Source organism: Borostomias antarcticus, assembly GCF_949987555.1.
Source record: "Borostomias antarcticus genome assembly, chromosome: 18".
NCBI classification, from domain to species: domain Eukaryota; kingdom Metazoa; phylum Chordata; class Actinopteri; order Stomiiformes; family Stomiidae; genus Borostomias; species Borostomias antarcticus.
Genome location: NC_140251.1, coordinates 7,020,363 through 7,045,463, shown reverse-complemented (window position 1 = coordinate 7,045,463; position 25,101 = coordinate 7,020,363). Strand labels below are relative to the sequence as shown.

Genomic DNA, 25,101 nt, shown 5'->3' with positions numbered 1-25,101 from the left:
CCAGTGTATATACTGTGTGCTTCTGTGTGTCGTAACCCCTGTTCCCTCTGTTAAATAAGGCCAGGTCACAAAATGGATGCCCCCATCATCTCTATGAAAAGCATGCAGGCCCCCTTGAGATGATCTCTCTTCTTGTAAAGAAATTATTGCAGGTGCCTGAAATCTCAGTGAAATGCAAGAACCTTTTAGACACACATTTGCTATTGTCACGCAACACATGGAGAAGATCCAGTGTATATTTTAGTTTTTCAGTGATGTTGTCAGTGTTAAAGCTCCTGAGAGCATCCAGTGTTTCTACATGTTGTGGTGTTTCCAGTTATCTGTGCGCATCTCCAGTCTTGTTGCCATTCAGTGTGTCCACTTAATTACATCAACTATTCAGTGTAATTGAAATGAGCCTTTGCATGTGGAGCTGGTGGCCTATTGCGATTTACGCAGGCCAACTTGTTTACGTGCACCTGATTTTCTACATGGGTCCAAAACAATTTGATGTAGTATTTCAATTGTAAATCTCACATTTGTGTAGTGTAGCGATCACAGTCCTTGTTATATATCAGGCGGTTATTTTCTCCCACAGAGAGTGGCCCCCATAATGACCGCAGGAGACAGTAGATAAATCAGTTTGACATAGACTGCAGTAGCCTGGCATATAACATACTCTAGTCTAGCACTGAACAGTGTGCACCGCTGAGGTATGCTGTGGAACTCAGTGACCTATCATTTGCTTGACTTAAACACTCAGTACCATTTCCAGTGTATAAAACATTATTCCAAAAATAGTTTGTTTTCAGTCAGTAAGTAATAGTTACAGTGTAGAGAACCAAACTTTTTTTTTTTTAAAGTAAAATGTGAGTGTAATATTGTTATACTGTAGAATGCACAATGCTATAGTATATCCTAAACTGTGTCCATACTTGGGAAATGAAATAAAAGCTTAGGCTTGTGTTAGATATGGAGGTGGGATCAGAAGTACATAAGTACAGGGAGTCATAAAGCATTATTTGTTTACAAGAGCAGTTAACAGTGAGACACTACAGCAGTCATTTTCAATGACTTTCACTGGCGTCCAGACAAGCCATGTTCAGTGACAGAGATATAGAATGAACACGACCGACAGAGAGGGCTTACAGTGATGTCAGTGATGGAAAGATATGTTCATAAAGAGCTGTGGTGCATATACTGTGTGTGACTCTCTTTAAAAAAGCAAATTGAAGGGAGCCATAATCACTATTTTGTTCCCCAGCGAGACAGGATGGGAAGGAGTTGTACAGGAGAAAGATGGTTGTGTTTGGGCACTGGGTCAGGGTGAACAGAACATACTGCTGTGGTTAGCATGCTCCCTTCTCACGCACAGCTGCTCTGGATGAGAAAGTGGTAGTCAGAGTAAAAAGGGGTGGCTTCATTCTTTTCCTCTATGGCGCAACTCACTTCACTCTGTCAAAAAGAAAAGAGTCAGAGGTCACTGAAAGTTCACCCCTGGAGAAATTCACTCTCAAGTTACAGATGTTGTTCTAGACTTATCTTCTACTAAATGATTAAAGGCCCCCTATGTGAGGCCAGGTTTACTCACTGATAGAGAGACTCGGAAGTGGTAGGTGACATCCTGGAAGGACAACACTGACATTGACCACAGGTGGTCTGTGCCCTGAGGAGAGAGCGGCAGGAGTCAGCACATCCCCACGCATCCCTGTCTGTGGTCAACAAAGTATAGCTCACTGGTGTTACTGCAGTGCGTTAGATTTACCTCAGAAGATTGACTTTGTCCACCGTACAGCTCTGTTTCGGTGTGGTCAGGACACAAGCGGCCTTTAGTAACACCACACTGCCGCACCCACACGCTGTCACTGGACCTGCAGGTGTGACGGTCAAATCATATAGTTCATATAATTTCATTGGATGAGAGACTCTGCCTTCTCATTACAATTGAACATGTGGATAATTGAGTTTTTATATGCGTGCAATGTGTCCCTTCTCTTTAATGTATGTCGTATTCTACTCACCTCATGTGCAGAGTGATTTGTGATGTGGAAGAGTTTTGTTTTCCACGGAGTGATACAACATAGCTAGAAACAAAAAACACGACAATGAATTCCAAAACATAGAAGGGAGAATGTGAAGTGTGCTGACAGATCATCCATAATGCAGTGGTGTCCATACACAGAGAGAGTGACAAAGGAAACAGACAGCCGCGCACCTGCAGCTGTCGGGCGACTGACAGGCCTGTGCTGTGATCTGCTGGTCCATCTCTACGATGTGCAGGTCCAGGGAGGGAGATGACTGCTCTCCTGTGAAAGAGGTGAGAGCGCCAGCAACATTTCTAGCAGTCAGTTACATGTGTGTATAGTACAAAAACCAGCGCGGTCATGATAACCCAAGTCTGTCTAGCCACTTGTCCTTATTGGGTTTGTATACTGCGTGTACGTGTGCAAGTCCTGTGTGTGTGTGTATGTGCGGGTGGGTGGGTGTGTGTGCGCGCGTGCGCGTGTGCATACGTGTGTGTGCGTGCATGTGTGTCAATCTCGGTCTATGTGTGTGTGTGTGTGTGCGCGTGCATGCGTGTGTGTGCGCCAGTGTGTCTTCATTCACCGTCTGAGTGTGTACTGCGTTGTCTGCGTGGCTGCGGCCCCCCGGGCAGACGGTTGGTGGCGCCCGCTGCACCCAGGTCGGAGGGGGGCGGTCTCTTGGCCTTGGCCTGGTACAGAGGAGCGGAGGTGTGGCTCAGTCGGTTTCTGAAGCGAGTTTCCTTGTCCGAGGGTCGGGACTTGGCCTTCTTGTTGATGGTGCCCGGCGTAGGGAGCACACTAGTCAGATCTAAACCAAGGAGAAGGCAGAAACACACCGTAAACACCTTTAAACTGTGAAACACACTATTATGCATAGCCTTTATGGGGACTTTTTTATTTATTTACCTGATGTTGATTGGTTGTTACTTGGGGACAGAGCTGTAGCTGATTGGTTGTTTGTGACAGTTGTGGGCGGGCAGCAAGCTGCAGGATTGGACAGTGAAGTAGAGGATTGGACTGTATCTAAAGACACAGACACACAAACAACGTATCAGCATTCATCATTGAACCACCAAGGACAATCAACGCAACGTTACGGGACATTACACGACACTGATGACTTGAGTAAGTTCAATGACAAGCTTCCCTCTCAAGTGCCATATCTTCTCCTAACAGACTCATCCATGTAACGGTGCCTGCACATGGCGCCAAACAACGCCAACCAACACCCAACGTTCTAAAGTTGGCAGTTGTTAGAATGTTGGAAGTTTAAAATTCTGCCGCAAAATCCAACCGACCGACGCCAACAGTCACCAACAAACACGGCACCACCAATCCAACGTTGATGTCGGATGGCGTTGGTTGGGGCAGTGTGCAGGCTACATAACAGTCAGTGATGCTGTTGTGATGACGTGTGCGGGTGTCCTCAAACCTTGCGGAGCCGCGGTGGTGGTCTGGGAGGTGTAGGAAGCCTTGCGAGAGGAACCCAACGCAGCCCTGGTCCTGCAGAACCCAGAGCACACAGTGAGCAGGGCCTCATAGACACAGCATCAGAGAGTCATATGAATAAAAAATATTTTTACAGTGATTAACAAAATCATTCTGAATTGCGCTGGTTCCTGGGGCCTGGCTCAACATAGTACCGTAGGTACTATAATGAAAAACATTAACCAGTAACCCAATCCTTGAACGCTGAGGTGAGTCATGACTTTATTTGAGACGCGGAAATAGAACCACCCTAATAGGCAGCGTATCAATCATAGGTAGAGGAGAATGGGAGAGCGATTCGGATAGAGAACTAGAGTGAATGAAAACAGAGGGAGCTGGACAGAGGCCGTACCACGGGCAGACGGGAGGACAGAAGGTGACAGTGGCAGTGAAGACGGGCATCCAAGAGATGTAGACAGAACAGGAGGACACATAGCTACAGGAGAGAGAGAGAGAGAGAGAGGGAGGGAGTGGAGGAATGATGATACATAGAAAACAGTGCGCAGGGAAAAAGCAGGAGTGCCCAGATGTCTCTGCTGAGTGAGAAGGACATACCCGTCCTTCTCTGTGCCGTCTCCGCGGTGATGCAGGGTCAACACGTACAGCACAGACATGGAGATCACGCTGAGGGAGGGGGACACAGAGGGAGGGGTTACAGTTTCCATATCCATTTAAAATTCAATTCTCTGGATAAGAAGTGTAAAGGATGATGGTGTCTTCAGGTTCCCAGTGTGTGTCTGACCTGAAGACCATGACGACCACCAGGGCCAGGATGGTGCCCTGCATGAACCTGTGGCTGATGCAGCCTTGCTCTGCAGACGGACTCTGCAACCACAGCAACACACAGAGGTTACACAGGCGCACTCAGGCAGGCAAAAACCAAGCATGATCTCTGCTGCCCAGTCGCAAAGATAGATAGACAGATAGATAGATAGATAGATAGATAGATAGATAGATAGATAGATAGATAGATAGATACTGTAGACAGACAGACAGACAGACAGACAGACAGACAGACAGACAGACAGACAGATAGATAGATAGATAGATAGATAGATAGATAGATACAGGGCCGGACTGGCCATGTGGCGTACCGGGCAAATGCCCGGTGGGCCGGACCTACTTGTGGGCCGATCTAAAAAAAAAAAAAAAGAGCTAACGAACGGCCCATAGAGCAGGGACAGCGGCCCATTGGTCCATCCTCTATAGTGACACTGACCCCCCCCCCCCCGTCAACAAAACGAAACTGAAGGTGTTCCATCTCACCGCGTCGGCTCGGCTAGTGGCCTGACTGGGGCTACATTTCCCGGCAGGAAATATTCACCCAGTCCAGCCCTGTGGGCCGGTCTGGGCCAAAAATGCCAGGGCCGATTTTTTGTCCCAGTCCAGCCCTGGATAGATACAGTAGGTGAACAGCGCTAGTATTACAGCTCTGAGACCACGGACCTTGCTCCCGGGTTTGACTGTCTTCTTCTTGAGCGGGCCACTTCCTGTCCTGCTGAACTGGCTTCCCGATTGGCTGGAAAGACAAGAGCATATCGATTGATCCCTCTGTCCTCCTCCTACCTCTCTCTCCTCCCTGTACATTCTCTGACTCTGGGCCCTATTTTCGTGCCGGGGCTAAGTGCTAACGGTTAAGTGCTAAGTGACCTTGTCTGCCGCAAGGTCAATATTTCTCGCCTCTTCTGAGTTTGTTGTGCCATGAAGACGTTCGATAACTGTGAATTTGGATGAGAGAGTCAGAGAGAGTCAGAGAATATAAATATCTTGGCATATGGCTTGATGAAAAGCTATCATTTAAACATCATGTAGATAATCTCGCCTCTACGCTACGGCAGAAAGTTGTTTTTTTTATATAGGAACAGATCTAGTTTTCCCTCCTTCAGTAGGAAAAGGATTGTTGAATCTGTTTTTTTTGTCAGTTTTGGATTAAGGGGACATAATCTATCGGCATGCTGCAGCCACAACTCTTAAGTCACTTGACTCGGTATATTATTCAGCCCTTAGATTCATTACTGGGGATAAATATGACACTCACCATTGTATCCTGTATAATAAGGTAGGGTGGTCCTCTCTTGCTGATAGGCGTACCAAACATTGGTACCTGTTTATCTTTAAAGCCCTTACTGGCAAGCAGCCACATTATATTTCTTCAATGTTGAATTGCTGCTCTGTGACCTACATGACTCGGTCCAAGGATTTGTTGCTCTAAAGACCCCTCGTGTTTCTTCCGAACTGGGAAAATGTTCTTTTTCCTTTGATGCTCCCAACTCTTGGAATGCCCTACAACTCTCCTTGGGATTGGAAACTCCTCCCTCCCTTGCAGTGTTTAAACGTGTATTGTCTGGTCATTGTGTTTCAATTTGTAATTGTTTTAGCTGAATGCTATTTTATTCTATTTTATATTTTGTTGTCTTTGCTGTATGTGATTTCTCTGTATTTGTTGTTTGTAAACTCAACGTTTCTGTAAATTAGGGTAACCTCAGAGTCCTTTTCGAGTGTAAATAAAGGTTTGAAATGAAATGAAAGTGTGCCATCACTGCACACCAAAACCTGGCGGAGGCAAGAGATATTGAGCACGGGCAAAACGTAGCCCTTAAGCCCTTTGCTCGGCATGAAAATAGGGCCCTCTAGAGCGTGAAAGAACCTCCTCTCACCTGACGGTTCCTCCGCTCACTGTGCTCTTCATGCTGTCCAGCCGGCGCAGCTTGGCCAGCTTGCGGCTCCAGCGCTCCAGCTCGTCGATGCGCGTCTCCAGGTTGTCCGTGAGCTTACACAGCTCTTTCACCGCGCCCACATTCTCCATGAAGATGCGGTCCTTCGAGAGGAGACCAAACAGCCTGTCAGTGTCTACAGAAGAACCAGGCTGTATGGCCACTGAGTGGAGCCGCGTGCGTTCGGGTTGGTGCTACTGTACCTTGTTGACCACCAGCAGTTTGGGGATGGTCTCCCCGTTGGCGCAGACCACATCCCCGCCTTCCTTCACCGCCTCGGGAAGGATCTGCTGAACCTCCTGGGCGATCACTCCTGGGGACAGGACGCAGGAAAGAGATTGTGCCATTGAGTATTGTCTGTGTAAACACCTACTGGAAAACGTCATACATCCGTAGTAGTAATACAACACATTCACAGATACCTGGAGAAAAGCCAGGATCAAGATGAACCACACATGTGAGTGGCAGGATGAGAACATTTGTTTTATGATCCATAACAGATAACAGCATTGTTGTGGAAGTGGTCTCTGCGATGTTGTCTATGCCCATGGTGGCAGGTTTAGGGTAAGGGTGTAGGCTTAGGGTGTAGGCTGTAGGGTGTAGAGTTACTGTAGGGTTAGGGTGTTGTTGTGGAAGTTACCAGTCTCTGCAGTGTTTTCTATGCCCACACTGGCAGGTGTAGGGTGTAGGATGTAGGGTGTAGGGTGTAGGTTTACGGTGTAGGTTTAGGGTTAGGGTGTAGGGTTAAGGTGTAGGGTGTAGGTTTAGGGGGTAGGGTTAGGGTGTAGGGTTAGAGTGTAGGGTTAGGTTGTAGGGTGTAGGTTTAGGGTGTAGGGTGTAGGTTTAGGGTGTAGGGTTAGGGTGTAGGTTTAGGGTTAGGGTGTAGGTTTAGGGTGTAGGGTGTAGGTTTAGGATGTAGAGTGTAGGATGTAGGGTGTAGGGTTAGGATGTAGAGTGTAGGTTTAGGGTGTAGGATGTAGGGTGTAGGGTGTAGTGTTAGGGTGTAGGGTTAGGGTGTAGGGTTAGGATGTATAGTGTAGGTTTAGGATGTAGGGTGTAGGGTGTAGTGTTAGGGTGTAGGGTTAGGGTGTTGTGGAAGTTACCGGTCTCTGCTGTGTTGCTCTCTATGCCCACGGTGGCAGCGAACGCTGGCTTGAAATGATAGTGAACCAGCCGCATCTGAGAAATCCGTTTCAAATTGTCTGTGGTGTTGACCTATACACGGGAGAATGACAGTGACACACACACACACACACACACACACACACACACTGAGATGGGCGGGCATGAGCATAGATGCCCGAAGAGTGATGGAAACGTATGGATCAAAGATCAAAGAACAGCAGACTTAACTGAGGAAGTCTGACAAACATACTGTATGAGTCATGGCGACACACATATGCAGCAACAGAGAGAAACACACACACACACACACACACACGACACACACACACGACACACACACACCTCCTGAACGTTCTCCTTGGCTCTGATGTCAGAGGGGTGCACCAGGGAGCCCATGACCTTGAGGTTCCCGTGGATGACCATGGCCTCGTCCGGGCGGTCCGTGTTGATGCCCACTCTACCGTGGTGGTACACAGAGTCCGGCAGCTGGCCGCGCTGCCACAGGACCTCGCTGTCGCTCTCGAACTGGCCCGGGTTGGACGCCTGCAACACAAGGGACACGGGTGCCGAGACATGCAGAGACATTCAGACAGATAGATATCAAACTGTACACCCATAAAGAGGAAAACATTTTTAGTTTAAAGCTGCACTCATTGATTTTATTCACACGGTCAAAACTAATTAAAACCACCTGATATCAGATTGTTTCGCTGAGCCATAGCGTCCTAATAGCTTCCTACTTCAATGACTCATCCCTACTGGTCGCCTGTCTGTTGTCATTCCAGCATTTCTGCCTGTGTTGTTAATAGTTGGCCCGTGTCTTTGCTCTGCCCCCCTGTGCCTTATATGGCTCTGGCCATTCGTTTTAGCCATTCGTTTGTAAACAAGTTTGCGTGAGTCACTTACTTCCATCTAGTGGTAAAATAAAATAAATTAATGCAGCTTTAAGGATTTGCACAATAAACATTACAGTGTGGCATGCAAATAACGATTCCGTGAAAATGGGTACTATTTAAAGGTTAATACCTACAGTAGGATTAAATGTAACAACAGGGTTTGATTGCCTATAATTGCATAAACATTCGTGAATACCATTCCTAATGCTTCTAATGGTTACTTATTATTCAATGAATGCACAGTTACACAAACGGCTTATGTGCATGGTATGCAAGAGAATCCAATTTTCTCGCCATCACAGGATGCGATATTTCTATACACTGACTCAGTGAAAAGACCCTTAAGGATCTGTATGCAGGAATATCCAAATTGGATTTATGTCATATCCGGGCAATACCAGAACTCCGGAATGGGAACATATTGGTATGCAGCGTGTTAGGACTCTGTATATTGATGATATACAGAATATACAATTATTCACACTGCAGACTGATATGTTCCCATTCCAGAGTTCTGATAGTACCCAGATATGACATAAATCCATTTAGGATATTCCCGGATAGAGACCCTTTTCGCCGAGTTAACACTTATGGTGATCTGCAAAAACAATACAGTGAAATGAAGAGCAGTGATGGAGAATCTAAACAAATGAAACCAACAATGATTTTGCCCATGGACCCGGGTGGCTGCAGAGACATTAGACCATGAGAGACGCAGACAGATGTCACACTGAGAGGAAAAGGCAATCATTGGAGGAGGACGGTCAGACAGACACGGCCAGACTGACAGAGGTTACCCTGACGATGATCCTCTCGGACACCTGAGCGGCCAGCGTGAAGCTCTGACTGTGGGATTGAGCCTGCAGGGCCACCGCCAGCATGAAGTACCTTATAACACACACACACACACACACAGACATGCACACACACACACACACACACGCATACATGCGCACACACACACACACGCACACATGTGCACACACACACACACACACACACACACACACACACACACACACACACACACAGAAACACAAACACACACATCATTCCAGTTTCTTGGCTGTATATTTCTCTGTGAGCCTGACTTTGCTGTGTGTGTGTGTGTGTGTGTGTGTAATACATCGCACGGTCTGGTACCTCTGGTCAGGTTTGAGCTGTGTGTGTGTGTGTGTGTGTGTGTGTGTGTGTGTGTGTGTGTGTGTGTAGTACGTTGTGGGTCTCGTACCTCTGGTCACGGTTGGGCTGGGTGAGTGTGTGTGTGTGTGTATTTGTGTGTAGTACGTAGTGCGGTCTCGTACCTCTGGTCACGGTTAGGCTGGGTGTACAGTATGTGTGGTGTGTGTGTGTGTGTGTGTGTGTGTGTGTGTGTGTGTGTGTGTCTGTGTGTGTGTGTGTGTGTAGTATGTCGCGCAGTCTGGTATCTCTGGTCAGGTTTTTGGGCTGCGTGTGTGCTTGTATGTAGTACGTCACGCGGTCTCGTACCTCTGGTCAGGGTTGGGCTGTGTGTGTGTGTGTGTGTTTGTATGTAGTACGTCACGTGGTCTCGTACCTCTGGTCAGGGTTGGGTTGGGTGTGTGTGTGTGTGTGTGTGTGTGTGTGTAGTACGTCACACGTACCTCTGGTCTGGGTTGGGCTTGCCCTTCTTCCTCATGTTATTGGCTGTGGTCTCGCTGAAGTGCAACCGTCCCACTGTCACCTTGGTTACCTGCTCTGGAGGCAGAGTCACCCTGGGAAACACAAACACAAACAAAGGTTGAAATACGGTTTCCATGCCTGTAAGGACAACGTGGTCCTGCTCTCCTGAACCCAGCTGACTGCCACTCACATCACTGGTTTGAAAGGCCTCTTGCTGCGGTCTGACTGGGACTGCTCCACGTTGATCGACTGGTTCATCGCCTCGAGCTGGGAGGAAGGAGATGTGCCGGTCAGTTCAACCCCTACTGAGTCAGTTCAACCCCTGCTGAATCAGTTGAACCCCTGCTGAGTCAGTTTAACTTCTACTGAGTCAGTTCAACGCATGCTGGGTCAGTGCAACCCCTACTGAGTCAGTTTACCCCCTGCTGAGTCAGTTCAACCACTGCTGAGTCAGTTCAACTCCTACTAAGTCAGTTTACACCCTGCTGAGTCAGTTCAACTCCTGCTGAGTTAGTTCAACTCCTGCTGAGTATTGCTGTGGCGTGGAATGTATCACCACCACCACTCTCTCCGCCCTCACCTTCACTCCATTGAGTTTGAGATAGAAGCAGTCGATTGGCTGCAAGCCTTCACTGGTCTTGATGTACTTGGGGTCCCCCAGCATGCCGATATACACCGTGACCTGGAAGTGGTTCTTCTTCTGGCAGACGAAGGCGTCGTCTGCTAGGGAGAAGTTGAAGCCCTTGTCAGCGTCTACGCGGTAGGTGGGCATCGGCCTGTAGGGTGGGGGAGGGAGAGATAGGCTCAGTGTGAATCTGGAATCACAAACGGTTCACGCCGTCAGACACCAGAGGGAGCCAGTGTCACAGTCATCCCAGTACCCCTCCCTCCACAGACCTCAGAACTGCCTACAGAGCCCCAGAGGAATGAAATCCTCTGGGTTGCCATGTAAAATATGCCAGTTTCCCTAATGTTTCCAGTATGAGTGTACGATGAGGGAATGAGCAAGTAGATGATGATGATGATGATGATGATGATGAGATGAATCACATAGGTCTTACGTATCCCTCCCTTCCTCTGCCTGACGTTCTCCGTCATATTTTCCAGTTTGGCACAGCAACGGGTTCTCAACCCCCCCCCCCCCCCCCGCTCTCTTTCTTAACCGAAACCCTGCTCTCACTCCCCCACACGGCTCACCTCACAGGAATTCATAGACCTCTACAACTCTTCTCTTCCCTCTCTTCTCCCTCTAGATCATTCCATCCCTGTACCCCGTTATAAATCTATCCTCTCCCTCATCTCTCCCCTTCTCTCTCTCTCTCTCTTCTGTCCCCCCGTGTTCAGTATTCGATTCGTTCTGTAACGATCAGGCGAAATGAACACAAAAACAGAAGTTATCAAAGGACTTTTGTGGACGTAGACAGACACGTAGACAGACACCCACAGCTCTTTGCAGTTGGCGTCATAGAGGGGCGTCCACTTGTTCTGCTGGTGCGGCTGCCATTTTATACACTGGTAGTTGGGGTCCAGGTAGCTGTTATCCGCATCCTGCATCAAACCTGCGCCACATGAGGGAGAGAGAGTTTCTCATGCTCATTGATATGGGGGATGAGGGTGGGATAAGAGTGAGCTTACTCCCACGAGCATGTTCACAATTGCATGCTGTATGTAAAAGTGACTAAATATGGTTTATAAAAGTCACTAAGTATCTGTAGTGACGGTAGTGTGAGAGTTAGTCAGAACGGGGCAGGGAAGCGTATGAGAGATCGAGACAGACAGTTTCCTGCCTACCTGGTTCTTGTTTGATGATACCTGTGAGGATTTGGGCATTGACTGTGCTGTTGGGGGACTCCGAGTGCTTCCTCTTCTTGGCCTGGTGGACGGGGATCCCACTGCGCGTCCAGCCACACCGCACGGACACGTGCACGGAACGAAACGCGCCACACGCAGAACACAAAGGGGAAAAGAACATTTATGGATTAGAAATGTAACGTACGACGTGAGAAAACTTCCTTCCCCCCCTTGTGTATCGGCGCACACCTTTTTCCTGTCGGTCACCCTCCCTCTCTCTCTCCATCTCTCTCTCTCCCTCTTTCCCCCTCTCCCTCCCTCTCTCTCTCCCTCTCTCTCTCCCTCTCTCTCTTGTCCTCTCTCCCTCCCTACCTCCCTCTACCTCTCTCCCTCTTTCCCCCTCTCCCTCTTTCCCCCTCTCCCTCCCTCCCTCCCTCCCTCTCTCCCTACCTCCCTCCCTCTCTCTCCCTCCCTCTCTCCCTCCCTCCCTCCCTCTTTACCCCTCTCCCTCCCTCTCCCTCCCTCTTTACCTCTCTCCCTCCCTCTCCCTCCCTCTCTCTCTCTCTCCCTCTCTCCCTCTTTCCCCATTCCCTCACTCCCTCCCTCTCCCTCCCTCTCTCTCTCTCCCTCCCTCTCCCTCCCTCTCTCTCTCCCTCTCCCTCCCTCCCTCCCTCCCTCCCTCCCTCCCTCCCTCCCTCCCTCCCTCCCTCTCTCTCCCTCCCTCCCTCCCTCCCTCCCTCCCTCCCTCCCTCCCTCCCTCCCTCTCCCTCCCTCCCTCCCTCCCTCCCTCTCTCTCCCTCCCTCCCTCTCCCTCCCTCCCTCCCTCCCTCCCTTCCTCCCTCCTGTGTCTCCATCACTCACTCCTGCCCCTGGGGGTGCTGCAGTAGCTGGTGGAGCATCTGACTCTGCTGCAGGTCGCCACTCCCACTGGTGGCCGGGCCAATGGGGTACTGCGATATCATGGGCTCCGGCTTCAGGTACATGTCCCGGTGCATGCTGGGATAGTGGCCATGAGAGGGAAGGGGCGGCGGAGGAGTCATGTGACACATGTTCTCTGGTGTCATGGTCCTGAGCATGTGAGTGTCTGGGAAGACATGGAGGTGGACAAATATGGATGCATGATGCTTGGTACTGTACTACATCCTCTTTGGTAGCTGTTCAAAATGCTATCAATTTTCATTATATCCACTTAACTATAGAATCTGTTCAGACTTCCTCCACCCTTGGCTAATGGTACTTTCCATTGTTTCACACTGGATCAAGGCCAATCAGATAAGACAATTCCACACCTCACTCACTAATGGGAAAGACCAACACAGGTGTGTAGGGGGCAGGACATGCACTGTAAATTTTGAGGACAACTTTGTATATCGGAATGCTGAGACATAAATGTCTTGGAATCTTGGATTTATAATCTTGGAAACATTCCCAGGTCGTCTCGAGCCTATTACATTTTCTAGAATACAATTCTTACTGCAGGTAAATTCACGAAACGTAAGCTTAATGAATGACTGGAGCTACTTGGTGTGTATGTACACTGTGCTCAACGTATTGATCAGGTTTACATATTAACTAAGCTTTTCCTGCCATGCTCTCTTCCAATTCAAATCATCGAAAGAGATGAGTAACATGTATCGATCTCGGCAGAACAGAGAGAACCGGATGGATGGATGGATGGACGGACGTACGAATGCATGAGTCAAGAGCACACATACCTGTGTCAGGATACTGCATCTGAAAGTCTGTCCAGGTCCCCTCCCTCTCTCTCACTGCTCAGCTGACTGGTCATATTGCTCCATATCTGTCTAAGTGTTCTCCCGTCATCCTGGCGTGCCCTCGTCTGGCTCCGGCATTCAACTGGCCTCCCTGCCTCACACTCTGACTCACTCTCTGACTCCAGTCTGGCAGGCACCTACCATGCCAGCCCTGGCTGTTACAGTTACTCTCTGTCTCTCTCTCTCTCTCACTTTCTTTCTCTCTCTCTCTCTCTCTCTCTCTCTCTCAGCGTGGGCTGGGGAGAGGCAGGGGCAGGTGAGGTGACTTACCATTCACCTGCTGGGGAGAGTAGGGCTCTGAGCTGGAGTCTGGAGGGGACTCAGGTAGCGTCCTGAAACAACACAGGGGCCAAGATTATTATGAACCCATCTTTAACCCATTTAACCTATCTTTATTTACCCATCTTCAGCCCAGTCACCCATCTTCCATAAAACATACAGAGACAATTTAAAAGTATTTTCTCACTATCTCCTCTCTGTTGTTTACCATACATGGATTCATAACTGGTAGTCAGCTAAGAATAGAATAGAATAGAATAGAATAGAATAGAATAGAATAGAATAGAATAGAATAGAATAGAATAGAATAGAATAGAATAGAATAGAATAGGCATCAGTGCGATCTCATGTGTGCCTGTCTGGTTGTGAGGTTGATTATAACAGAAGCCCTTTACGTCTGTCTGTTTGTTTCTGCTCTCTGTCGTTTGACTTTCATGGCTGATATCAGTCTGCGGAGGTTTATTTGCGCAGGGAAAGTTTAATCGGCCGCTGATTGCGTAATGGACCTGTTTGTGTGTGGGTGTCAAGTTGTGATGCGTGATGAATAGATATTTTATCATCGAAGAACTTTGTCCAAATCCTTCTTTCAAAAGCCAGTCCCATTTGTTCATTCTAAGTAAATGTTCGCTCAGAGTTGTACTGTTCAGCGTATCGCGTTGATATATGTCGTTGGCTGTTGGTTCAAGGTTACTATGGTGTAGCAGCCTAATGAACACCGACACATAACTCTCCTACATATCTCTGTATCAGCCACTGTGTATGTAGGCCTCAGCGATACCCAGCTCCCCCCCGGCCTCCTGGGAATCCCCCTCATCTGTCAGGTCCCCGGGCGGGTGCTCACCCCGGGGCGTAGTGGCCCCTGTGCTCCGGTTTGACGTGGCCCTGCTGCTGCTGCTGGCCCAGGCAGGGGTAGTTGTGTCGGAGCAGGCCCAGGGGCGGAGGCGGGGGGTAGGGGGTCTGACAGGCAGCGGGCCCGGACGGAGGGGCTCCCTGGCGCAGCGGGATGGGGGGGCTCACACCACACACCAGCCCCCCAGAGGAGGACACTCCGGCCTGGGGGGATGAGTAATTCGGCCCCGGGGCGCTGTGGACCTCTGAAAAACAGCTAGGCAGAAATAGGCAGAATTTGACTGTGAGGCGCATTGTTGCTCTGGCTGGAGTAACTCTGAAAGAATATATTCACTCGGTTGTCACACAGTATGGTGTTCTGGGACCCTACTACTGTGCAAGGTCCCCCAGGGATCCATACTTCTACTCACATGTCAGTGCTGTCGTCCTCCTTGCTGATGTACTCCTCCAGAATACTGGTGTCTATGTTGGCTGGCTCCAGAGAGCTACTAATATCATGACCTGGGATAGAGATAGGGTCCGGGGAGGACGGAGAGGATACGCAGGGGATCTGGGATTAGCACCGGGAATCTTTCACCAACCACACTCAACGTTTCCACTCCGATAACAGCCTCTCTTGTTTCAACACAGTGCACATGTTGTAACAGGTAATTGTTGGACTGTTCTTATCAAGCAATACTGGATGGTTTTATTTTGAGGTGAAAAAAATATTTTTATGATGATTTATTAGGGAACAGATCCAAATGAACTAGTGTAAACTCTTACTATTGTGAAATGAGTGAGTGAGTGAGTGAGTGAGTGAGTGAGTGAGTGAGTGAGTGAGTGAGTGCGTGCGTGGGTGAGTGAGTGAGTGAATGAGTGAGTGAGTGCGTGAGTGAGTGAGTGAGTGAGTGCGTGCGTGAGTGAGTGAGTGAGTGAGTGCGTGCGTGAGTGAGTGAGTGAGTGAGTGAGTGAGTGAGTGAGTGCGTGCTCGTGGGGAAATTTATCGCAGAGGATAAATAATGAAAATCGTTGTCAGCATCATCAGCATCATAACATAATCATCATCGTTGTTGTTTGTCCTCATGCTCATCCTCTTCATCATCAACATGATCTTCTCGTTCTCATGGCCACTTTCTCTAACAAATGATTCTTTACGTTAGTCGTGGTTTTGATAGCACGTCTGCTTCTAGGTCTGCCCTTTGAAACGAGTAATTCCCTCGGCCACTACCACCCCTTCTCAGGCAAAGCTCATACAATCCCAAACACATGACCCCTGGAAGCTCCACAAACACTAACATGGACGCACACATTCACGTATACACACACAAATGAATAGGAGGCTCATTTACTATTGGCCCCTGAAGGAATCGCCACATTTGAGTCAGGTTTCATGACCAATAGGAACGTAACCTCTGCAGCTATTCTCTGAGAGTAATGGAGAATAACAGCAGAGGGGGTTTAACTTAGTGAGTGTGAGAGAGAAGAGGTGGGGATGGGGTGATGGGGGTTAGGTAGGGGGTCAGGAAGACGTATACAGTGGGTGGGCAAACCCCCAGATGCAGGCTCTCTCCCTCTCCCTCTCTCTTTGATAGATTAAGCTGCTACTCAGTTCGGAATGCCAAGAATTCCTGTGTTAGTGTTGGAAAAACTCTATTTTTCTCTTGTCTCTTTGACTTCTCTCTCCAATCTAAAAATTCCCGATTGAAATCTCACATTGTTTATTAAATTAACTCTCTTTGTCCCTGTCATTCACCCAGGGTTCGCTTCGTCAGAGAATGAGCTGGAACGAGACATTATCGACCATAGTACATAGAGTATGAGGTGGACTTTTGTACAGTAACCTGTTACAAATTAATCCCTTCATCATCCGCGTTATGAAAATCATTTAAACGCAATAACAGCCTCCGACCAGTGGGTTATCCCACAACAGCCTCCAACTAGTGGGTTATCACACAAGCATCCGTCAGCGGCTAAAAGACTGTGACTCAATCGTGTTTCTGTTTTCCTTCTTTGCCCACAATCTATCTCCAATTCCCTCATGGCCCTTCTCCTCTGAGGCGCTGTTCGCCAAGCTAGCTTTTCAGGTCCAGGGTCACTTAGACTTGGTAGTGGGCAGAGCCCGTGGGCTGAGTCAAGGTTGAACACATGCCAGAGGGAGAGGCAGGGGGAGACGAGAAGGATGGTTTCACTTAAATAAGGACCAGATGTGCACCCCACCCAAACGGGCAGTAAATCCCGGCTGGCAGGACTGATAAGGAGAGGGAGAGAGAGAAATAGAGAGGGGGGGGGGGTGGAAATAGAGAGGAGGAGAGAAAGAGGGAGAGGAAGAGAGAGAAAGAAAGAGAGAGGGAGGCAGAGAGAGAGAAAGGAAGATAGCAAGAGAGAGGAGAGAGAGAGAGAGAGATAGAAAACAGGGGGAGAGAAAGAGAGATAGAGAGAGGGGAAACAGAGAGACAGAGAAAAAGAGCGAGAGAGAGAGAGAGGGGGGAGGGAAAGAGAGGGAGATGTGCAAGAAAAGGATGATAAAGACAGTTAGTGTGCGCAATGATGACTGGACGGACAGCCAATAGAAAAGTCTGATGGAATAAGAATGAATGAGAATTCAAGACGGCAAAGAAGTTGAGAGAATACAACTGGACAGGAACTGGCTAGAGATACTGTACCTTACAATAAAAATATATTTGGTCACACTTTACAATAAGGGTCACAAAAAACATTAGTTAACTGTTAACTAATGCTTATTTAGGGTTAGGTTAGGTTACTAATGTTAATTAGTTAAGGGTTAGGGTTAGGGTTAGGGTTAGGTGAGTTAACCTTAGTTAACATAAATAACATTAGTAAATGGTTAATAGAGACATTAGTTAACTGTTACTTAATGCTTAATAATGCATTAACTAATGCTTATTAATGTACCCTTATTGTAAACTGTTACCATATATTTCTCAATATCAACACATATTTGTCAACTTTCAAAGATAAAAATGTAAACTAACTGTGAGTAAATCATGTGTAATTTGAGTTTGAAATACTGCGTATTGGGATGTGTACATATCCCTGTCCCCTTCGTCTTGCTCAGTCCAGCTGTGTCCGTCAGCGAACAGTAGAATGATTGTCAGGCCAGCTCTGATACAGACTGCCCTTTTGAGAGGTTAGGGGCTGGGGGGCAGCGTGTGGGTTATGCCACCCTTTCAATGCCTGAGTTGTCCGACCACAGTGTAATAATCTAAGATGAACCACAAACAGAGGAGTATGTGTGAGAGGATGCTCATTAATCGTGTTTTCACTGATAACTCTATCCTGTTTTTCCACACAAACCCAACATTTGTATTGACAACTCCATATGATTCTTTCATATGTCCCAGAAGCAGAAAAACGAATGCCGTTGTAAAGTGTGGGGGAACACTGCTGGGAACTTTCCAATGTGTACTCTGATCAGTTGATGCACTGTGTATAACTGTGCATATCAATGCTGCCTACAAATCAAATGTTTAATTTGTGTGTGTGTGCGTGTGTGTGTGTGTACGTGTGCGCGCAAATGCGTGCGTGCGTGCGTGTGTGGTGTATTAATTATTAATCAAGCTCACAGTGGCACTTTGTGACTTAGTGTGATGGGGCAAAGTCCATACTACTATCAAACTGTAAATATGACCCAGCATGCATTTGGGTGTGAACAAAAGCACACACACACACACACACACACACATATATATACTGTAAACATGACTTTACAGTCATAAACTATAAAAACATAAAAACAGAACTCTAGTCAAGCTGGCATACAATAGAAACATTATATAACTCTTAAAGTTCATTATACTTTTCAGCTCTCTTCATACTTCTGAGTATTTGGGGTTTAGACTGACAGGTTTGACAGAAGTGTCATTAGCATGTACAGTACTGTAGATGAGATGGCTCCACCTTTAGGTCTGATTCTCAGCTAGTCCAGTCCTTTCATCTTCTCCCACAATTCTACAGCGAAAACGCTTGTAATAAAAAGAAATTTGACAATTTTGACTCATCTCCATAAAATTTAAATGAGAGAAACTGTAAAAATCAGTAGATGACAATCTCATTGGCTGTGATTTAGCTAAATGCCAGCACATACACACTAGCATGCCCTCTCTTGTCTCTATAGCAACTCCGTTCACACCGAACAACCTCACACATTACAAGCACCCCACACATTTGCAGGCAAGTCAACACACATACATGAAAACACAATGGCTACCAATACCAATTATCAATAAAGTGGAAAATACATTTTAAATGTGCTCATTGCTTTTTTGCCCATCCTCCCCAAAATCCATGTGCTGACAGATAAATTGCAGATTTCTTATGGTGTGAAATACATAAAACGGAATTCGGGAATTAGGCATAATCCTCCTACAAAACTGTGTAGAATGACAGATACAAGAAAAGATTACTTTAGAAACGATATGAGGAAATCATACGTCAAAGACCGAGCACGGAGACATCTAGAGAGAAGAGCAACAAAGACAGGACAGCAGACAGAAGAGCAGAGTACCTGCGCGAAGCCACAGCATGTTGTCGTCCTTGAGATGAGTGCACCTAAACAAGAAGATGACAAGAAGACCTCTATTTTTTCACATCTTTCCCTATACTATGGCCATAATGCTTTCCTCTTTGGACCTGAGAATCACAGTTTGGAGTTACGTGTGTGTGTATGTGTGTGTGTGTGTGCGCGCGTGTGTGTGTGTAGGTGTGTGGGCATGTGTGCGTCTGTGAGGTTGTGTGTGTTGTAATGGGGATTAGGCCCCAGTCATGGGACAGAGCTGTACCAGGCTACCACACACAGCCCTCGTCGCACCCAGCACTGGACGCACCGACAGACCTGGCTCAGGAGATTATGGGGAGTGACAGAGCTGGGACTGGGACATGGAGAGGTTGAGAAACAGAGAGAGAGAGAGAGAGAGAGAGAGAGAGGGGAGGTCAATAGAGTGAGAAAGAAAGGGAAAGAGAGACCGATGCTGGAAGGTAGACCTGTGCATTTGTGGTGACCCTACCCCCAGACAAGCACTCTGCTACTGAGAAACAGCATGGAAACATCAAACGTGATGGTAAAGATTGAGAGAGTTGACTTGTCCTCACGCTTTCTTCTTTCAGAAAGTTAACTTTGTCTACAAGGTGACAAATGTGAAAGTGGCAAAGTCAAAAATATCAAATGAGACCTAGAGTCCTTGTTATAAGCAAAAAGTTTAAAAAAAAAAAATAAAGAGGGAAAATCTAACTTGCCTTAGTACTGACTAGTTGGATCTTCCCAGAAACTGTTCCTCGAAGGAATGGACTGACAGTGACAGACAAAGGTAGCAAGAGCTCCATACAAACACGGTCAAACACATCAGTTTTCATAGAAGACTGGAGAGGTTCCTTCCCAGCATCCTCACAGAGAACCACAAACAACATTTGTGGTCTGAGGATTAGCAGCTAGGCCACAGATGGAGCGAGGCGTAACAATGAGAAGTGAAACTGAGCTGCGAGCGAGGTAAGCCTGGCCGGTCAAAAACAATGCATTCCAGTAACGGCAATACACTGTTACAGCTGTAAATCATGTGTCTGAGCCCAACTCTCCTCTCCTCATCACCCAGCACAGCTTTCCAGCTTGGAATCAAGATCTCCAACATGACCACACACTAGGAGTACAGTGGGAGTTTACAGAAACTCACAGTAGATCGGTTGTTATCATAGAAAGGCTCAGTCCAGCCATACTAGATGGAGTGTGTTATAGCCAATAAAAGTCAAATTGAAATCAGGGAAGTCAGGTCTGCAGTCGTCTGTGATCAAGCTGAAATGCTGTAGTTGTGATAGTGCTCTGCTATTGTCAGCAGATACAGGCGCGATTGCTGCCATGTTGCAGGTAGGGAGCGTTGCTCATCATCAGAAATCATCATCTGCAATTATTGTTATGTCGCTTTGGATAAAAGCGTCTGCGAAATGACTGTAATGTAATCAGACTTTATGAGTACGGTTGACTGAACCACCTCCACTACAGGGCTGGCCAGCTTGGGCCGGCACCCTGATGAACAGCTGTGTTTCATTAACATATTGAATAATTTAATGAGTGTAACACTGGTGGGCCATATGGACACATACCTCTGGAATCTGTTCTGAATAATGTCATTCTTTCAACTCTCCTCCAGACGGATGATTTAGTGAGAATGTAATGTCGGTGACGCGGGTGAGAGTTGAGTTTTGGGAGAACTTCTTCAAACTGATGAATGGAGGTATGGAGGTATGGAACTCCGTCCTTATAGCACAGACAGACCCCCTCTCAAAACAACACTATTGACAGATGTGTGTTGTTGCAATCTTTTGATAATCTCCAGTGCTCTGTGGCCTGCTGTGTGTATGTGTACGTGTGAGCGGGCATGTGTGTGTGTGTGTGTGCCTGCGTGCGTGTGAGCATGCATGTGTATGTGTGTGTGTATTTGTGTATGTGTGTGTGTGTGCGTGCTTGTGCATGTGTGTGTGTGCGTGTGCTTGTGCGTGTGTGTGTGAGCATGCATGTGTGTGTGTATATGTGTGAGCGTGTGTGTGTGTGACAGGGAGAGGTGGTGTTTTTCGGGTCTTGGTGTGTTTCTTTCAGCAGTCCAGGCTCCCCCAATCCTGTGTGTGTGTGTGTGTGTGTCTGTGCTATCTCCCTTCCTCGCCCCATCTGCTCACTGTCACTCTAATGGAGCTGGAGAGGAGCCGGCCAGAAAAACACCCGTCTCAGGAGCCCGCCAGGGAGAGACCGCAGAAAAACACCCGTCTCAGGAGCCCGCCAGGGAGAGACCAGAGAAAAACACGTCTCACCTCTCCTTGTTTTAACGGCCACTAAGGGGGCACACCAAGAATGTTCCCCGTGCATTAGGGTGAATGTATACATATTTCACTAATCCTATTAAACTACTGTTAACCATTGCACACATTACAGTATTGTGTGTGTGTGTGTGTGTGTGTGTGTGTGTGTCAAGTAAAGTGTCAAATCACGATGCCTCTCAAAATGTGAGCCCTAATCATATGGTCCGAGATCGAGAATTGTCTTTTGCCTTGAGCCTCTGTCCGTGAACTGAGCTCCAGGATTCCGCGACCAACCAAGCCGCTCAGTTCCTGTGAGGGAATCCATGCCTACTCTGACTGTCATATCGGGGTGGGACAAGGATGGCACACAGCTGACCATTTTGATCAGGTTTCTGGGCAATTCTTTGTTTAGCTTGCTCGATCGCCTTGTTGAGAGAGGTCAGGGAAGAATTTTTACAGCTCACTTATCTGGCCCCCGGGTGATTACTGTTTTTTTGCTTCCCTCTGGAATAGGGAATAGGTCGTATACCCACCTCCCTTGTTCTCTGTAAAGCGCACTGTGTTGCCTCTGGGTATGAAATGTGCTATACAAATAAAGCTTTGATTGATTGATTGATTGATTGAGTAGTTCCAAAAAAGTGATATATATATATATATAGGTTGGGAGGGAGAGAGACTGATGGAATAATGAGGAACATCAATGATAAAAATTGTAAAAAGGAAGGTGGTGATTCCTGATCAACGCCAAACAGCTCATCAAGACTAGAGGTCAATAGTTCATGAACTCAAAACAGCCATAGAGAAGCAATCAAAGACAACCAAACTCTCCATCACCACACAACAGTGGATCTGTTGACGGAACTGCTCCAAACTAATCTTCCTAATGTCTTATTCTGGGCAGAGTGGCTAAAATAAAGCCAAAGAACATCTCTCTCACTCCCAAAGGAAGAATGTAAACACTCTAAATTCCTGTCAGAGTGGAAAGAAGTCCCTGACAGGCGAGGACCGCTGTGTATATTCAAGTCAACAGTCTGTGTACACTATAATAAAGTGTTAAGTCTCACCACAGATAACTTACTGCACGTGAAGCTGCAGTGTGGGTCTTCATGTGCTCTTGGTTGTAACTAAACACTTGACGTTCGATGTCACAACATAGCACTAAATAATGAGACACTGGGATTATATTGGTCAAATAAATCACCAGTGGTTAGTGACACACCCTGTCTTTTGTTTTTGGTTAATGAAATTCTAATTCAGATGGCATTCACATAAAAGTATAGTCCTTGCATTGACACAAAGACGTGCGAAGGTCAGCACTGCTGGAATATCTATGCAATCTAGTCAATATTGTATATGAATGCAGTAATAACTTAAACTCTTTCTCGCTTGCACAATTACACACGCGCACACACACACACACACACACACACACACACACACACACACTATATAGCCTATCTACCTATGGTCATCTAGCCTATCCACCTATGGACGCCACAGTAGATAACTGCGGGACTCAATGGCAATGGATAAAAGTAAATTGTAATAGCCCATGCTTTTCTCTCTCTCGAGTATTGTACCCCTACTTTACCCCTTACAGCACACCATTTATCTTGACTCGCATTCCTCTACCCTGCCCCTCCTCTCTTCCTCCACGTTCCTCTCACACCGGACTCCCCGGTTGCTCCATCTTCCAACCTCTGCAACTCATCACCATCACTTTTGCCCCGTGTACTCGTTCACCTCCCTCTCTCTCTCTCTCTCTCTCTCTCTCTCTCTCTCTCTGTTACTCTCAGCATAAGCACATTCTTTTAGGGACCCCCAACTTTCAGTGACCCTAACGTAACTGAAACACACACCAAGATCGTTTCACTGCTATCAAGGGGGGGGGGGGGGGGGGCAAAGAGCCGTCATAAAGTCACCATCACGGCGGAGTGGGCCGAGATTCCGGAGGTTATCCATGATGCTGACCACCTGCGTACAGAGCAGTAAATCACAGTAATCTAGCCCAGACTACCGTCTTGAGTGGCAGTCCGACTTTCAAATGCATTTGAAAGGAGAAGAATTAGCTAGTGGGCAAAGAGAGGGAGGACACTTTTGACAAACAAACATAGCCTATAGACTTTTGATTAGCCTACAAAAACACAACACATAATTAACACAGCATATAGTTTGTGATTTAGAAATTGTGAATAACGAAACGAAAACAAGTTGAACAATGTTTTCCGAACATGGAACAAATGTGTAGGATACAAGATTATAATCAATTTCCAAGCGAGGTGTGAACACTGGTTAGTGGTGCGCATATCAGGTGTAGGCTAGGCTATGATTTATACGCCAATGTTTCTAAACACTAAAAGTGTGCGACAATAAATGTTTATCATTCTTACCCTCAAAAAATCTCTGTAACGCTTCAGTTTCATCAACCACGTCCATCCTAGCTGGTCCCACTTAAAAAATCCATGAACGTCTCCCGCTGTCCGAACGAAATAGTTCAGTATCGGGGAAACTACAGAAACATCCTGGGATCCAGTTTTCTCTGTGGAAGGACTTAATGTGGATTTATATCAAATAAATCCACTGGACAAGCGTTTCCTCTACACAGACAACTTGAGAATTTACCCCTTATTCCTGTCCCCTAATATATTATCCTACAGTATGATACTGACCTAAACGCATCCAATAACAGCGTTATAATAAATAACAGTACAACTTTCCTCACGAGAGAGAACCAACAGACGGGCTAGCATCGTGATAGGCTACTTTATCGCAAAAAAGCGAATATCGTGGGGAAACCATCTATTCAACATCCTAATTGATGAATATTCCGATTGCGCGTCATAGGTTTGATTAGGCTATATAATTGTTCGTAAATCGCAGATAAGATACTCAAGAAGTTCGTTGGATAACTTTCACGTCGATAAACTTGACTCCCACCAATTCCCTCCCTCCGTCGCCTCTCCTCGCTGATGGGACGTGTGCGCGACTGAGTCATACGGCTGATGTGTGCCTGACTGGGGGACTTGGAGGAGAGGAGGACAGGACAGGTGTGTCTCCTCCACTGATGGAAGACCTGCCGTGACAACGTCAACTGAGACATCCATGGCCATAAGCCAAGAAAGCAGTCATTGCAAAACAAAACAAAATGTTGCGCTTATTGGCCCAAATGGTTCAATGTAATGTCTGTAATGTCGTAATGGCTGAAGCTGGCTGTCAGAAGAAGTTAGCCAGAAAAATAGCACACTTAGTAAAGTAGGACAGTTTGGCTACACTTTTTTCACTTCATGCAATTGAAAGGGTTGTCTTTGTCATGCAGTTTGTCAACTTCTTACAGAACATTTTGTGTGTTCGTTACTACAAACCTGTCCTGATGAAGGTCTCAACCGAAACGTAGCCCAATAAAGCACAGAAAAGTGTGTAAGGGAGTATGCATTTTATTTATTTGGAAAGGTTATCTAAGGGGATCTACTACCGGCACCACCACAAACATTTTTGAGAGTGTGCATGTTGATCTCTCCACAGGACATTTTGTACCAAATTAATTGGACAGAGGGGGTTTTCCAATTATAATTGTGTGAATCACATGCCAGGCAAATGTGTCCAATCGTACAATTCTTCAGTTGTGTTTACGTGCTTAAAACTTAAAACATGGTTGTCAGAATCAGTTTTATTGTCAGGTAGTTTTTACACATAGGAATGTGTTCTGGTCAGTTGGCACACCGTGATGAGTAGACAGCAGCACCCAGTCTACTGTTGT

General features: G+C 46.9%; 1 protein-coding gene across 1 annotated transcript; it reads right to left on the bottom strand.

The window, feature by feature from the left end:
- Nucleotides 1-1,344: 1,344 nt before the first annotated feature.
- On the bottom strand, nucleotides 1,345-23,780 carry myrf (myelin regulatory factor; the record flags this gene model as incomplete). The annotated part of the gene is made up of 27 exons (XM_084452480.1): nucleotides 1,345-1,434; nucleotides 1,571-1,645; nucleotides 1,745-1,850; nucleotides 2,001-2,063; nucleotides 2,195-2,285; nucleotides 2,602-2,811; nucleotides 2,910-3,026; nucleotides 3,436-3,506; nucleotides 3,844-3,927; nucleotides 4,047-4,115; nucleotides 4,234-4,316; nucleotides 4,938-5,010; nucleotides 6,149-6,309; nucleotides 6,409-6,518; nucleotides 7,309-7,420; nucleotides 7,673-7,873; nucleotides 9,009-9,114; nucleotides 9,849-9,959; nucleotides 10,058-10,134; nucleotides 10,448-10,643; nucleotides 11,312-11,426; nucleotides 11,659-11,759; nucleotides 12,520-12,742; nucleotides 13,704-13,765; nucleotides 14,554-14,817; nucleotides 14,972-15,062; nucleotides 23,735-23,780. The coding sequence occupies 27 exons, from the start codon at nucleotides 23,778-23,780 to the stop codon at nucleotides 1,345-1,347; spliced, it is 3,108 nt and encodes a 1,035-aa protein (XP_084308606.1).
- Nucleotides 23,781-25,101: the final 1,321 nt, after the last annotated feature.